We start from the raw sequence: 16,816 nt of genomic DNA on the forward strand, positions 1-16,816 counted from the left end.
TATAATGTAATAATGATGATGAAAAAAAGATCTGGTTAAAAATATTCATTAATCAGAATTTCTCATTAATCCATTACTATTCTTTTCAGGAACTAAAGATGAAACAAACATTAATTAGGCCTATGTGTAGTCACATATTTTGATTCTTTTCTTCCGTTTGACATTTATACACCTTCCTTTTCTTCCTGAGTACAATCATGGGGGTTAGGCACCCCATGATAGCAACCAAATTATTTTTTTGAAATTTTTAATTGAATTTCCTACAATTCAATACTGGCTTAAATAATGGAAACTCAACTTCTAGCCAAGATGGAGGCATAGATAGACATGCTGCGTCTCCATCACAACTAAGAAGGAATTTACAGCTACTTCAAAAAAACAACAACAACAAAAAAAAACACAGAAAATCTAGGATATCGAAACTACAAGGAAGTTCAGCAAAGAAATAAAGAAGAACTATTCAGCCAGAAAGGTAGTAGGGGCAGAGCCAGGACAGAAAGAAGGAGGTGCAGTGCAGCAGTAGCAGCTACGGGGGTGGTGCTTGGTGGCAGCAGCAGGCAGCAGGGCTGGGACTGGCTAGGGGGTAGCTAAGGGGTGGCTAGCGGCACAGCAACTGAAGCTGCGGCAAAAAAGGCAATCTTACATTTTAAACCAGGGACACGATCCCAGCCCCAGACCAGACCACACAGTGCATAGTTCCAGTGCTAGGTAAAATAGAGCCACATTGCTTCTGACTGTGCAAACCTGTGGGGTTGGGGCGGAGGAAGAAATTGTCAGTCTCTCAACCGAGGCAGCTTGTTTAGTACTGGAAGAGGGAGGAGTGCCTGGAAAATGGGTAAGTGCTGGGAAAGTGCATTGTTCCCTCTCAGACCTCTCCCCCACACACAGCACCACAATGTGGTAAAATAGGTCACCAGCACTAACGAATACCTAAGGCTCCTCCCCTTTACAACTTAACAGGTGCGACAGCTCTACTTACAACACAGAAGCAAACACAGAAAGCTATCAAGATGAGGAGACAGAGAAGTACAGCTCAAAAGCGGAGGCAGATCAAGGTTTCAGTGACAGAACTAAGCGATGAGGAGATAGTGAACCTAACAGATGCAGAGTTCAAAGTTCTGGTGGTAAAGATGCTCACAGACTTGACAGAAGAAATGAAGTATCATAGTAAAGAAATGAAGGCCATACTAAGTAAAATGAAGGAAAGTCCACATGAAACTAAAGGTGAAGGAAAAGAAACCAGGGTTCAAATTAATGAATTGGAACATAAGGAAGAAATAAACAGTCAACCAGTACAGAAGGAGGAAACAAGAATTTTTTTTAAATGAGGGAAGACTTAGAAACCTCTGAGATAGCTTTAAACTTGCCAACATCTGAATCATAGGGGTGACAAAAGGAGAAGAGGAAGAGCAAGAAATTGAAAGCTTATGTGAAAAAATAATGAAGGAAAACTTCCCTAATTTGGGGAAGAAAATGGACATACAGGTCCAGGAAGCACAGAGTCCCAAACAAATTAGCCCCAGGGAGGACCACACCAAGACACTTCATAATCAAATGCCAAAGGTTAAGGATAAAGAGAATCTTAAAAGCAGTAAGAGAAAAGAAGGAAATTACCTACAAAGGGGTGCCTATAAGACTGTCAGCTGATTTCTCAAAAGAAACTTTGCAAGCAAGAAGGGACTGACAGGAAATATTCAAAGTGATGAGAGACAAGGACCTACAACCAAGACTTCTCAATCCAGCAAAGCTATCATTTAGAATGGAAGAGCAGAGAAAGTTTTAGCTTCCCAGTCAAGGTAAAGCTGAAGGAGTTCATCATCACCAAGCCATTATTATATGAAATGTTGAAGGGACTTATTTAAGAAAAAGAAGATCAAAACTATGAATATTAAAATGACAGCAAAATCACAAGTACCAACAACAGAAGCTAAAAAATAAAAAACAAAAACAAACTAAGCAGATATCCAGAATGGGAACAGAATCATAGGTAGGGAGAGCAGGTTGGGGGAGGTCAGCTGGGAGGGGGAAGTGGGGAAAGGGAGGGAAATGGTACAGGAATTAAGAAGCATAGTAGGAGGGTGCAGAACAGACAGGGGGGTGTGGAGAAGAGCTTATAGCACAACCCATGGACATGGACTGAGGTGGGTGGGACTGCTGGAGGGAGGAGGCTTCTAGTAGAGGGGCGCAAAGGGAAAAGAAATTGGGACAAGTGTAAAAGCATAATCAATAAAACATACAAAAAAATGAATGGCGACTATTTTGGGCATGAATTTTCTTACGTGTTTCCAAATTTATTTGGGTTTCCAGACTTGTTTTAAAATAAGACACACTAAAAAACACTATACTGCCTTAATTCGGTATTTCATAAGAACATATATAAAATAAGTATTTATAAGAACACACACACACACACAAATACACACATATTACCCCCTCAGTTGCTTAGGCTTCTAGCCTAAAACTCTCACATCAGGTATATTTATGGTGTTCTTAGCAGTTTAGGACTAAGTGGGAAGCAAAGTATTTGAAAGTGCATAAATGAATATACCGTTTATGCTTTGATGCAGTGTTTTGTAAGTTTTAGCCAAAATATTTATTATTTTGAAATATTTTAAAATATTTATTATTAAAATAAAAAACATTCATTTAAGTATAACCTAAAATTACCTTATATTACCAAGTACAGGTGACCATATTTCTGGAAACACCCTCATAAAGGTGAATGAGATTCCTACTCTTTCTTCTGAAAAGACTCCATGTTGATATTACTTCATATATATGTTGATGACATAATTTCTTTTCTTGCAGTTTAATTAAAACTGTACGTAGCACTCTACGGGACCTTGAAAAAGCTATCAAGGGCGTGGTTGTAATGGATTCTGCATTGGAGGCACTCTCTGGCAGTTTGCTTGTTGGAAAAGTTCCAGAAATATGGGCCAAACGATCATACCCAAGTCTTAAGCCCCTCGGAAGTTACATCACAGATTTTCTAGCCCGGTTGGACTTTTTACAGGTAAAAGATTATATATCATGGAAGACATTAGAAATTGGCTATGGTCACCTGAGGTCTCTGAGTTTAATGGAATGTGATTTAGTAGTTTCATAGTAATCTAACAAAAATTTTAGAATATTGAAAATTGCACACATTCAAAGGAATAGAGAATTAAAACTTTGCTTTATTCAAACCCAAGTAACATGTGACATTTATGTTTTGTGGTTCAGACATGGTCTTATGATTTTAATACTGATGATAAATCACAAAAAGAACCTGAGGCTTGGATTTATTAATAATAAGCCATTGTCTGAAAATCAGTTGCTTCTTAGCTCTTATCTCATAAAACCAGGGAAAGGGTGAGTGCTTTGAAATCTTGTTCCCGACCCCTACCCCTCACTCCCACCCCAAACTCACACATAAAGGATGTTCAGGGCAGCAAAGCAAGCATTGGACAAGGCACTATTTTTCCTTCCTAGCTCCTCAGCTCACCTCCATCCTATGGCTGATATTTATGTACAAATAGGGTGTGGGGAGAGACCCAAAAATTCTTTTTGGAAATTCACATAGGCATATGACCTTTCAGTGTTCAGTTGCCTTTTTATTATCTAAAAGCATATTTATTTCACTATGGAAGCTAATCATAAAATATCCAGTGCTTATAAAGATGTGGAGGGACATGCTTTCTCATACATCCCTTTTTAATATTTTGTAAGTCTTTTCTTATTGTTTCAATTTGTTTCTTTGATTATTTATTAGTGAACCTGTGCTTCTTTTGGTATGTGTACGTGCCATTTGTATTTTCTTCTATGAATTGCCTATTAATTTCCTAGGCCATTTTTCTTTCACACTATTTTGAAAATTTTAATTTATAGGAGCTTTTTATACAGATTATACACTTAACAAAAGAAACATGATAGAATGGTGGTTTTAAGTGTCTATGCTCTTGAAGATTTGCCACTTACTAGCCTCAATTTCTTCACTCATAAAATGGGCACTTTTATTTCATAGGATAACAGTCTACAGTATGTGGTAAGCATTTGGTAAATTGGACTACTCTTTTGTAAAATCAGAAATTGTTGAATTTTGTCAAATGCCTTCTCAGCATTTATTGCTGATGATGTCATTTGTTATCTCCTTTAGGTTGTTATAGCATTGAATTATATCACTATATTTCCAAATGTAAAATCTTCCTTGTGTTCCTAGAAAAATCTCACTTCGGTGGTGCCTTATGCTTTAATTGATTCCATTTGTATACTTTTAGGCCTTTTGATATACATTACTTATTTATCCTCCAGAAAAATTATTCAAGTTTTTTCCCCATCAATAGTGATTATGAATGCCTGTTTCTCAGTAATTAGTGTCCATTTTTATCTTTACTAATTAGATAAGTGAGTGTGCATACACCTGGGTGATTACTAGCTGTGTCTACAACATGTCTTACTTCTTCCTATATGTACCAGTCTCTTTCCACCCCTTATCAAAAGCACCTTCCCCTTGCCACAATTTTAGTTTTCTTCCTAATTCAGTTTATTTCCCAAAGTTTCCTGGAACTTTTATTGGAACTGCTTGTATTTCAGTATATTAAGCCCTGAAGGGCTTGATGAGGCTTTAGCTTAATTCCTTAGAGGGGCCCTGGCATGGTGACAGCCAGAACAGTCTCCAGAAAAATTTCAATTTGTTGTTGTTAATATAAGTTCACATCAAACATTCTACTTTCTGAAATTTGGGTTTCCCCTTGAAGTCATTCCATTTGAATGAGTAAGAAAGATCTAACTCCTTATTAAGCACCTTTATCACCTTCTACCACAAATCTTCCCCTGAATGGATCTCCCTATTGCCTTCTTACCCTTACAGAAGCTGCACAATTTTCCCATCATCTTTCTTCCTCTTGGGCTTTTGACTTTACCTCCTAATCATTCTTAGAGTTAACAAATTAAGCAATTGGGTCATCTGGAGTTTTCTAACCTTTTCTCATTTCTCTCCAATTGTTCACCCTATTTATCTTCCCCTTCTCCTTCCTGTGCCTTTTTAAAAAAGCTTTCTTGCACATTGGCTATAATCTCAGCTTAAATCCAGGATCTGACAGTATCTGTATGAATTTGAACAAGATATTCATCTTTCTGGACCTAGTTTTCTCATTTGTAAAATAGGAGGAAAATACCTAACTCACTAAGTTATTGTGTGGACTAACTGAGGTGATAGATGTCAAGCTCTTAGCACAGTGCCTGGTGTATACTAAGCACTCAATTAATGGTAGCTAATTCAGGGATTGTCTAAAAGTAGCTGATCCAGACACTCATGACATTCTTGGCTAAATGAAGCCCTGGAGTGAGTAAGGGAATTTTCTAAACCCTTGCTTCTGGGTTCTTACAGCTTTCTTGTGCATGGTGCTGGCTCTGCCTGGCTCTGCCCTCGTCAAACTGCATCTTTTTCTCTACTTCTTTATTTGATAGCTTCTAATATCTGTATTAGTGGCTTGTTTTAATATCTCTAGCAGTGGTTGGTTCTCTTCCTTTCAGGAAACAAAGCTGGCTTCTTCCCATAGTGTGCTGCTCCCTCAGAGACAAAGTTCGTTTTACTAATTCATCTATTTGGTCAAAAAATGTGAATTGAGATTACTTTGTTGGATAAAGTTGCCAAGTTGCCTACAAGTTACCAATAGTCTATAGGTAGATAGTCTACGTAGCTAAGAAAAAACTAATCCAGTATGCTAATGGGGGTGTCATAAAAGATCAACATGTAAAATGCCCTGGGAATTCAAAGAAGGGAGAAAGTTCTTTTAGCTCAGGAAAGCAGAGTTTATTTATTGGATGAGGTAGCATTTGGACTGGGTCTAAAGGATGAGTGGGTTTGGACGCTACAGAAAAGGCAGAGGACTTGCAGAGAGAGCTGTGGCACTCTATCACTTTAGGTTGGTTCTGTTGTGAGAATTTTGACCTAAGCAAAAACAAAGTTTGTTCCTTTCTGTAAGTGGAAAATCCAGGAGGAAAAGTGGCTCCAGGCAGGATTTGAGCTGGGGTACAAGCATGGTCCCCTGGTCTTGGCTTCTTGCACTTCATCTCTTGGCTCCAGTCTCTGTGGGTTAACTAATCTCAGTTGGATTTTCATCTGATGATAGAGAAATAGCAAAGGCAGCTCTAGCCTCACATCCACACAGCTTCAAAGAGCAGAGAGTGAGTCTCTTCCTCACAAGTCCCAGCAAGAGTCTCAGCACTCTGGCTTTGACTGAGTCACAGGTCTGTTACTGAATCAATCATCAGGTCTGGGGGTATGATTGGCTAGGCATGAATCACAGGCCCACCTCAGAAAGTGTAACACAACCACCAGGAGTGCTTGGATTGAGAGTATAAGAGGGTTCATCCTCCAGGGAGACATAAGGGTAGTTTCACTTTAAGATAAGCAGAAAAAACAACAGATGTCCACCCAGTACAGAGAAGAAACCTACAAATGGTGCATTCTGGTTAGAGTGTATGATGCTTGAAAGTAATTAAAAAGGAGAGAGCTGGAAATACAACTTGAGGCCAGATCGTGAAGTATCTTGAACCAGAGACTAAGGAAAGTTTAGGCTTTAATTTGGTGGTGTAGTAGTAGATCATTGAAGAATTATGCAAGATGCTAAACCTGAACCAAGCCATGCATAGTGAGATATACTCTGATAGCATTATTACAGATGTACTGAACAGAGAGAGAAGAAGCAAGAAGAGGTACACAACTGATACAGAAGGAAGACCATACATTTATAAACTGGAATGGAGGCAGAGAGTTTAAGGTTAAAGAATGAAATCAAGACACGAGGGCTATAGTTAGACAATGGATAATATTCCTGAAGGTGACTGATTTTGAGTGGGATTAAGTCATATAATAAATCTCTAAATTATTTTTTTGAAAAAAATTTGAATCTTTCAAACTGTTTTATTCAGGTTAATATTAAAATGAATTAGAATTTTCCAAGAAGAGTCGCTAGAAGGGAAAATGGGTAGGAGGGCCAAACAGGTTGTGTGTTCAGTGTCAGGGAAGTGGGCCCTGTGATGGAAAGTTGTGGGCAACACACATGAAACCCACAATCTGGAATCATATGTCAGGTGATATTTGTGTAAGTTGAACAAATGAACATAACGCATTTTGTTTCTCCTTTATAGGACTGGTATAACGCAGGAACACCTTGTGTATTTTGGCTCTCTGGTTTCTTTTTCACCCAAGCCTTTTTAACTGGAGCTATGCAGAATTACGCCAGAAAATATACCATCCCTATTGATTTACTAGGATATGAATTTGAGGTATAGTAAGTCCTTAAACTCCACCGTATATCATTACATCAAAGTCATGCATTTAAGCAAGGAGGATATGCAGAATGCATATTTTCATAGTCCATTACATACAATTTGACTTCTTTTCATTCTTTGAGTTTCACAAAGAAAATATACATTTGTCTTACTATATCTATTATAGAACTTTTATAGATCTCAATATTGAATTCAAATAATCCAGGAGAATTTGAGATTTTACTCCCAGCATATATTGGCTTAAATATACTCATAAAAATTATCTTTAAAAAACCCAGTACTGCTCTTCTATTTTAGCAAAATTTAGTGTGAGGTACAGTAAAATCCGATTAAATGCTTCAAAAAGAACTCTGTTGTACATTTTTACACTTATATTTTTCTGAAACATTTATAGTGTAATAATTTAGTGGAATTTCCCTGAATGTGTTGTGAAGATTTAGCTAATGTTTTCTTTGTGAGACTAAAGCTGTCTGTAGAGGAGATTATTACCAGTATGTGCCTCTACCTTCAGGTTATTCCTTTTGATACATCTGAGACAGCACCAGAAGATGGCGTTTATATCCATGGATTGTATCTCGATGGAGCACGCTGGGACAGAACAAGGTCTGTAGTTTCAATTGTGAAGACCTCTTTGACTACAGCTAAATCTCAGGTCAGATAAGCTGGCTGCTGCCTTTTTCTCCCCCAGCTGAAAGGCCTTTTCTAGGGAATATGTCAAGTAATAAATAATATCAGAAATTCTTGCCATAAATCATTACTCAGGCTAGGGCAAGTGATGAGTATTTTTAAATCCTGAAGAATTTTTTAGTTAATATTTCAGTGGCCTTACTAGTATAAAAGTTAATGGATATCACTTTCCTCCTTTTCTTTTATACGTTACTATCCATTTTGTAATGTGTACGAACACCTCGCTTTTAAACAATTTACAATTATAGTAAAGTTTCTATTTCTACTGGTGAATGGAAAACTTTTTCTTGTGTTTTGATGACATCCAGCTTAGGAAACTATGCAATGCTATTCCTGTTTCAAGTATATAGGGGTAAGAGAGGAAGGAGAAAATATTTCCCTTGGAGCCCTGCTCCTTACTAATCCATTAATAAGCATAATCCTCTATTTCCCTAGTTAGGGTTAGACTTTACTCTCAAGGGAGAGTTATAGACCAAGGCAGGCAAAATCGCTTAAGAAGTAAGAAAGTGATTCTACACAGATTATTAATTCTAAGACAGGGCTTTGAGAAGACCTGGGTGCACATAGTTCATTTGATTATTTCTTTTTTCTTTTTCATCAGTACTGGGTAATGAAATTTCTTTTAACTTACTTTTCTTTATAAATGTATTCATCTTTTCCTTTCTTCCCTCCTTTCAAACAAATAAGCAAACAAATAATGTAGCATAGGGGAAAGATACCACATTTTCTAGATAGGCAGATCTGTTTGAATACTGACTCTGGCATTGAAAAGCTGTGTTACTATGAGAAAAGTACTCAACATTTCTGAGTACTTTATCTGTGAAATAGGAATGGGGACAGAATCATTGTGAGGGTCAAATGTTATAGCCTAGAGTCTACCTCATGGAGAGTACTTTAAAAATGGCAGGAATTGGTATTTGCCCACTGTTTGTACATGTAGCCTTTCTATACTTTTGTTTCTCTCAATTCTTCGTTGCATCTTCCTTGGGTTTGTTTTTGTTGTTGTTATTTTTTCCCCACATTTCTTTTTCTGCATATTTCTGGTTCTCTCTTGTATTAGCTATCTAAGTAGCAATTTCTAAGATGGAAATTTCATTTTATGTCTAATAAACGTCTCTCAATTTCTCTTCACAGTGGATTACTTGCCGAACAATATCCCAAAGTTCTGTTTGACCTGATGCCCATCATATGGATAAAACCAAGTAAATATACTTCTGACAAAAGTTCTTAGAGTTTTAGGGAGGATAATGATAGATATTTTTAACTATTCCTCCAAACAAGTCTCTGCTCAAGCCTATTAGAATTTTGTCCCATTACAATAAATAGTGACAATGTTTGCACTGGAAATATATTGTCCCCCCTTTTTGTGTGGTATTTATATTATTGTAGGAATATCATTCTGCCTCTTTTTTGCTCTTATCCATTGGGATGTCCACTTTTCAGAGTCTAGAACTTCCCATCAATATTTTGATTCTCAAGTGCCTTTCTTTGCATACCTCTCAGAGACACAAATAGTGACGAGTTTTCTAGCTATAAAAGCGCCTGGGCCTAGGAGCCAGGCAGGTGCCACAAGTTTAGACACTGAAAGCCACATAGAGTGCAGGCCAGTTTTGCCCCTTTCCTCCCCCTGCTATCATCATTCCTGCACAAGTCTGAACAAATAAAATTCATTCTTTTGTTTTCTCTTGTTACTCTAATTTTTTATTCTCAAGTAACTGTAAATGAAAAGATTTACAAATCACCCATTATCACTACCCAACCCATTAGATATTTTCATTATTAATGCAGTTCAATTATAACTATGAGAAATGTGACCTTAGTTTAGAAAGAACCCTAATATCTCATACCTGACTTTTCAAGGATTGTATATAGGTTCTTTTTGTGAGTAGGTTAGAACTGGTGTGATTTTCTTATAATAACCTGCTGTAAACAAATAGTAACTTCAACTTCTAATTTATGGTGTTCTTGTTTTAGAGTTCTCAGCAGTTGTTTTTCTTTTCGCATCTCCCCCATTACCTATGCTGTATTTTATTCATCTTCCCTACCTTTTCGTTCTCCTACTCCTCTCCCAAGTCCTCTTGAGTGTTTTCTTGCCTGGTAAGTGATCAGGACCTTAAAATCAATTCCTGTCCTCTAGACCTAGACTCATGAACCATATTAAATCACTTCCTTATTTCACAACTGTAATTACTATAAAAACTTTAAAAAACACCAACTTGCAAGTATTCAAATATCGTAACCATAATCTAAGATTTAGTACTTGCCATTTTATCACAAAACAGTTGTTCTTTTAGTACCACTGTTTTCCCTTTGCCAAATAATATATTTCTTTTCTTTTTTTTTTAAGCTAAAAAGTCTCAGATTGTGAAGTCGAATGCCTACGTTTGTCCCCTCTACAAGACAAGTGAACGTAAAGGAACTCTTTCCACTACAGGACATTCTACTAACTTTGTCATTGCAATGTTGTTAAAAACGGAACAACCCACTCAACACTGGATTAAGCGTGGGGTTGCTTTGCTTTGTCAGTTGGATGACTAAATTGGACAAATTTAAGAAAACATCTGAAGTGTAAAATTAAATTGTCTTCACATACTTCAAAATACACACACACACACACATATATATATATATATATATATATATATATATATATATATATATATATATATATATAATAAAACTAAGTACCTTGGTATAATTCTTAAATGGTCTTTGTGAAAGGTCTTTCCATTGCTTCCCTCCCTGGTATAACACTCTTGACTGGAATACAGCCTTCTAAATGGACTTTTGAGATCACAGTCAGACACCTATGGGAGGAAAACATAAAAGAAATGTTCCTTTGAAACATAAAAATTTCTTTGGTAACTTTTATTTAGTTCCTTTTTTAAGTTGATACGTATGTGAAAAACAAATTTGTGGAGAATAACTAGGTAAAATGAACTAATATCAGAGAACATCTCTTTTCATAACTGTTAAGTCATTTCTTCAACTTCAGTGATAGTTTACTTTCTGCTCACCTACCTGAAGTGATTATACACAAATATTAAAAATACATTAAAAAATAATAAGGAAAATTTCAACAATTCCCAAACTAAACCCCTTCTGTTATACTTTAAACATAAGTTCCATTTCTCACAGTATCCCTGTGACAAGGAAAGGGGATGCAAAGCAGTGAAGTGGACACACAAAGGCAGTAAGACGGCTGGAGGCTGATCCCACACACCTGAGGGAGTTTGTACTTCTTGGCATTAGCTTCATATCTCATTATAAATGCCAAGTGGTCTCAATATTTTGAATAGTTAATACTCTTCTTATTTAGTATGCATTCATAATATTAATGTACATTAACAACTTAAAACATTTCAGTTAAACAAAATTGTAGTCAACATTTTATTATCTTGTGTGGAGTTAATGCCTTCCTTAGGATTCCAGGATGCTTTAGGTTGCAGCTCCGTAATCCAAAGAAAATGTAGGTGCAGCTACCCAATGAATTAGAACCATTGCAACAATCACTTTTGAAAATTTGGTCAGAGCAAATGTTTGGCCTCGCAAGTAGAAAATTGATTCTGGTTTGCAGTGGCTACGTGCATGAGTCTTAAGAGAATGAATTCACGTCACATGGACAACACCCCACAAAAGTATTTTGTTCCAGAAATAAAATGTTTAATCCTTTAAATTTGATAAATGTGGCAGTGAAGAAAAGATATCATGTTTCCAAACAGAGCTAAACCACATGTAAAAAAAACAAGGGGAATGTGCCAGACTGTCTTATGATTGAGTATTTATAGTAAAGCTATTAATGGAATGGTCATTACAGGGGAGTGGAGATCCTAAATATAAATGAAAACTCTGATGTGCTAATCTTAAACACTGAAAACTTCTGTGCTGTCCTAAAGGTGATAATAAAAGGTGAAAAGTCTTTGGTATGTAATCAAACTTATTCTATGCTAAATTAGAAAATTTTTTAAAAAACGATTGAGATATTGCCTACCAAGATACATTGGTATTTTACTACTTCTCTTCCTATTATGCTATATTATGAGAGTACATGTATTCCTATGACATGCTTATTTTTAGTATTTACTAACTAAATGACATTGTTTCCAGCATAACTTTCACTGTGCGTAGGAAGGATGTTTCGGGGGTGGGGTGGGGGGGGCGAGGTGAGTGCAACAATTACTGAGAAAAACTCAAGCCAAGTCTAAAATACACCAACGTGAGCATTTCCAGAGTTACAATGGTGCTGACCTAAGTTTTATTTGAGAGGATCTTTTTCCTGAATAAGCTTTAAGTAAATGGAAACTTCTAATTTACGTTGAATCTGGGACAGTTCAGAAAACTTCTAAGTTTATAAAAAAAAATTTTAATGAATATCTTGTTATATAAATTTTGCATTTTCTTTATTCTATCAGTTTTGTAGTTTTCTGGATTTCATTTATAATTTTAAGCCACTGATAATCTTTTTTCACAACCGGAAAAATAATTTTAATTCATTCTGACTCTAGAGTAAATCTGTAGATGTTTCACATGGATAATTACACCAGTGAGGAAGACATAGACGATGACTTTGATACTCAGCTCATCATTCAACAGAGTTTACAGGATATTCACAAGCCAGGATCTACTACACAGCAGGCACCCGGAGATGAGAGGTAATGGTATCTCACTGGAAATGTAGTATGAGTGTTCAACAGCTGAGACTTGTCATCAGCCTGACCCTAGTTTTCTAACAAAAAACAGGACATAGGGTCAGAATTAAGGAACTGCATATGTACTTAAAATATCTATTAGATGTGATGCCTGACAAGATAAGCAAAATTTGGAAATAATTCACAATTTAATTAGGCAGTAAAGAAAACAGTTGAGGGAAGCTAGCAGCAAATCAGGGTGAGGAGATGCAGACTGAAAATCAGAAAGAAGAAATACATGAGAATACAAAAGGCTAAAGAATTCTAATGAATGTTGTCTCTGGGGAGCTAAGGAGATGCATAAATACAACCAGGACACATAGAAAGTTATCTTCGACCTTAGTGGGGTGGGTGGGTTAAGTACAGTCTTTAATCTACTCAAATCAAAAGGAGGAATTATGTAAATTTAAACCCAGAAGAGACTAACTAACTCCTTCTGAAGAGTGTGGATTCAGAGTTCTGCTACAATAACACTAAAAAAGGACCCCATCAGTGCCTCAGTGTTGTAAGAAAATCTCCTTGGAAATAGGCTGTCCACAGCCAAGCCCACCTTGTCAAATGCTCTCTGACTGATCAGCAACCTCAAACTCCTAAGTAGTTACTGCTGTTTTTCAGGATTGATAAACTCTTTTTGCTTGCGATGGTGACCTGTGTATATGTAACCTTACATGGCAATAGAGCAGTGATTTTCAACCACTGTACTATAATAATTTTTATAACATGCAATGCCTTACTATTTAGTCAGGGGCACTGACCTCTTTTTCCTTATATTGTCAAACAACAGCCATCCAGTGTGAATGCACTGTCTTAAACCTATCATATGTAGGTCATATGATAGAGTTGCATCTTACTGGTCATGTCACATGATAAGTTCGAGTCTGATTGGTTAATTCTTGGTGCCAGAAATCTTTATATACAAGTATAGGCAACTGATTTTTTAAAAAGTCATTTTGGAGCAAAAGGGGTAAGTAATTACTATTTATTTTTGTAAATCAATCAAAACTATACCTATTTTTTTTAGATCAGCAAAAAATATATTTTTGTGTGTGCTGTATAATTTTAGTAATTAGTTTATGTGTGCCGTGAGATGAGAAAGGTTAAAAATCTCTGCAATAGAGAAGTAAGGCTGCACATAGAATTAAGGTTGTTAATCAATTGACTTTAAAATAGAGAGATTAGCCCAGATTGGATACTTAGTTGGTTACAGTGTCCTCCCAATTTGCCAAGGTTGTGGGTTTGATCCCTGGTCATGGCACGTACAAGAATCAACCAACGAATGCATAAAAAAGAGGAACATCAATCTCTCTCTCTCTCTCTTTTTCTCTCTTTCAAATTTTTAAAAATTTTAAATAGAGAAATTATCCTAGATTATCCAGGTGGGCTCAATGTACAATAATCACAAGGGTCTTTTTAAAAATATATATGTTTTATAGATTATGCTGTTACAGTTGTCCCAATTTCATTTCCCCCTGCTCCCCTCCACCCAGTGAACCCCCACCCTCCAGTTGTCCCCCCCCTTTTAGTCCATGTCCATTGGTTGTGCATATACTTCTTCTCAATGTCTTCCTGTCTACTCCACTGCCTCCTACTATGCTTAATTCTCGCATTATCTCCCTCCCTTTACCCTCTTCTTCCTCTCCGCTGACCTCCCCCCGATATGTTCCCCATACCTATAATTCTTTTTCTACTCTTGTTAACTACTTAGTTTGCCTTTGTTTCAATTCCCTAGCTTTTGTTGTTGGTTGTTGTGATGCAGTTTTCATTCTAATGTTTATAGTTTTGATCCTCCTTTTTCTAAACCAGTCCCTTTAACATCTCATATAACTGTGGTTTGGATCTAATGAACTCCTTCAGTTTTACTTTGTCCTGGAAACACTTTCTCTGCCCTTCTATTCTGAATGACAGTTTCGCTGGATAGAGTAGTGGTGGTTGTAGGTTTTTGATTTTCATTCCTTTGAATATTTCTTGCCAGTCCCTTCTTGCCTGCAGGGTCTCCCTTGAGAAGTCAGCTGATAGTCTAATTGGGACCCCTTTGTACATAATTCTTTTCTTCTCTCTTGCTGCTTTTAAGATTCTCTCTTTATCTTTCATTTTTGACATTTTGATTATAATGTGTTTTGGAGTGGTTCTCCCTGGGTCCAGTTTATCTGGAACACTCTGTGCTTCCTGGACCTGTAAGTCTATTTCTTTCCCCAAGCTAGGGAAGTTCTGCTTCATTATTTTTTCACATAATTTTTCAATTTTTAGTTCTTCTTCTTCACCTTCTGGGAATCCTATAATTCAAATGTTTGTTCGCTTATAGCTGTCCCATAGGTTTCTGAGCCTCTCCTCATTTTCCTCACTTTTTGTTTCCTCTTTCTGCACCGATAGACTGTTTGTTCCTTCCCTATGTTCCGATTTGTTGATTTGATCTCTGGTTTTCATTTCCTCACCACTTATCTCGTATGTGTTTTCATTCATTTCAGCAGGGCTAGCCTTCATTCCTTCTCCGTGGTGTTCAATATCTTTTGTTAATTCTGTAAGCCACCTTATGACTATAATTCTGAACTGAGCCTCAGAAAGTTTTTCGATTTGTTCATCGGTTAATTCCTTTATCTGTTTTTTGGTTAGCTTCATGACTGGTATTTCAATCATTATTCCTGTCATTCTGACCATTTTTGTTTATCTTTCCTTCTTGGGTGAGACTGTCACACCTCCTACGCTATCTATAGGGTGCAGTGCCCTGAGCACTCGTCACAACCCAGTGACCTTTTTCACCACACTGTGGCACTTTGTGTGGGGGCAGGGGTCCAAGATGGATTCTTGCCATTACTCTCTGCTGAGAGACCAGGAGCCTCTTCTTCCGTCCCCATGCCCTCTGGGCCTCACAGTCCGAGGCAATGGGGTCTGCCTTCCTCAGCGTTAGAATCGTGAGCTGACAAGTCTCGACTGCAGCCAGGATTGCTCCCCTGGCATTTCTTGCAGTCCCGCCGCTATCCCTGCTGCTACCACGGACAGCACAACCCAACCTTTCCATTCTGGTTTCACCCTTCCTACCCGTCCAGAGAAGCACCACTGGTTTATAACTTCATATGTTGGACTTCCACATAGTTTTATTTTCTGGAATTTCTGGTTATTTTTGGTTTTGAGGTAGTTGTATTACTTCTTAGTTGTGGAGGGAGACTGAGCGTGTCAGTCTAAGCCTCCATCTTGGCCGGAAGTTGTTTTTTGTTTGTTTGTTTTTTTAACCTACCCTCACCCTAAGATATGTTTATTGAGTTTAGAGAGACAGGAAGGGATGGGGAGAGAAACATCAATGAGAGAGAGAAACATTGATCAGTTGCCTCCCACAGCCTAGGTATGTGCCTTGACCAGCTATCAAAGCCACAACCTTTTGGTAACTGAGATGATGCTACAACCAACTGAACCACCTGGCCAGGGCGATCATAAGAGTCTTTAGAAATGGAAGAGGAAGGCAGAAGAGAGAGAACCTGAGAGATGGTAGGACAGAAGGATGTAGTCCAACAATGGTGCCTTTGAAGATGGAGGAAGGTGTCCATGAACCAAGAAATGTGGGAGACCTATAGAAATTGGAAATGATGAAGAAGCAGATTCTCCCCTGGAGTCTCTAGAAGTAACACAACCCTATCAACAACTTGATTTTAGTCCAGTGAGACCCATTTCATAATTCTGAACTGCAGAACTATAATAAATTTATGTTATTTTAAGCCAATCAGTGTGTGGTAATTTCTTACAGCAGCCATAAAAAAAAAACAAATACAATACTAAATCTCTAAGTAGAGTTTCAAAGATTTAAGAGAATTTAATTGAACAAATTATAAGTAGGACAGATTGTCTAAGGGAATTTATTCTCTTCAAGCTGGGTTCATTGAATAATCAAAGAAAATGGGAAAATGACAATCTTCATTTTCTAGATTTAAAAATAATATAATATCCATTAGTAACTTCTAAAACTTTATTCTTATTTTTTTAAATTTTTATTTATTGGTTTTTAGAGAGAGAGGGGGGAAGCAAGAGAAAGAAAAACATCAATCTATTATTCCACTTATTTATCTTTTTTATGTATTCATTGGTTGATTCATGTATGTGCCCTGACTGGGGATCAAACCCATAGACTTGGAATATTGGGATAATGATCTAAACCAACTGAGCTACACAGCAGG

The 16,816-nt window shown here is 37.0% G+C and overlaps 2 protein-coding genes across 4 annotated transcripts in view; both read left to right on the forward strand.

The window, feature by feature from the left end:
• The window catches only part of DNAH12 (dynein axonemal heavy chain 12), a 291,227-nt gene extending 280,724 nt beyond the window's left edge, over positions 1-10,503 (forward strand). The window contains exons 69-73 of the mRNA XM_090282944.1: positions 2,809-3,013; positions 7,135-7,272; positions 7,790-7,881; positions 9,100-9,167; positions 10,313-10,503. Coding sequence (XP_090139070.1) covers positions 2,809-3,013; positions 7,135-7,272; positions 7,790-7,881; positions 9,100-9,167; positions 10,313-10,503 — 694 coding nt within the window. The remainder of the gene's footprint in view (positions 1-2,808; positions 3,014-7,134; positions 7,273-7,789; positions 7,882-9,099; positions 9,168-10,312) is intronic.
• Positions 10,504-11,793: 1,290 nt separating this feature from the next.
• ASB14 (ankyrin repeat and SOCS box containing 14) overlaps positions 11,794-16,816 on the forward strand; it is a 29,487-nt gene continuing 24,464 nt past the window's right edge. For all 3 annotated transcript variants that reach the window (XM_090283992.1, XM_090283991.1, XM_090283990.1), the window contains exons 1-2: positions 11,794-11,888; positions 12,471-12,617. In XM_090283992.1, coding sequence (XP_090140118.1) covers positions 12,484-12,617 — 134 coding nt within the window. In that variant the 5' untranslated portion in view covers positions 11,794-11,888; positions 12,471-12,483. The remainder of the gene's footprint in view (positions 11,889-12,470; positions 12,618-16,816) is intronic.

The sequence above is a fragment of the Furipterus horrens genome, unplaced genomic scaffold, assembly GCF_987537825.1.
Source record: "Furipterus horrens unplaced genomic scaffold, mFurHor1.1.pri manual_scaffold_7, whole genome shotgun sequence".
NCBI classification, from domain to species: Eukaryota; Metazoa; Chordata; class Mammalia; order Chiroptera; family Furipteridae; genus Furipterus; species Furipterus horrens.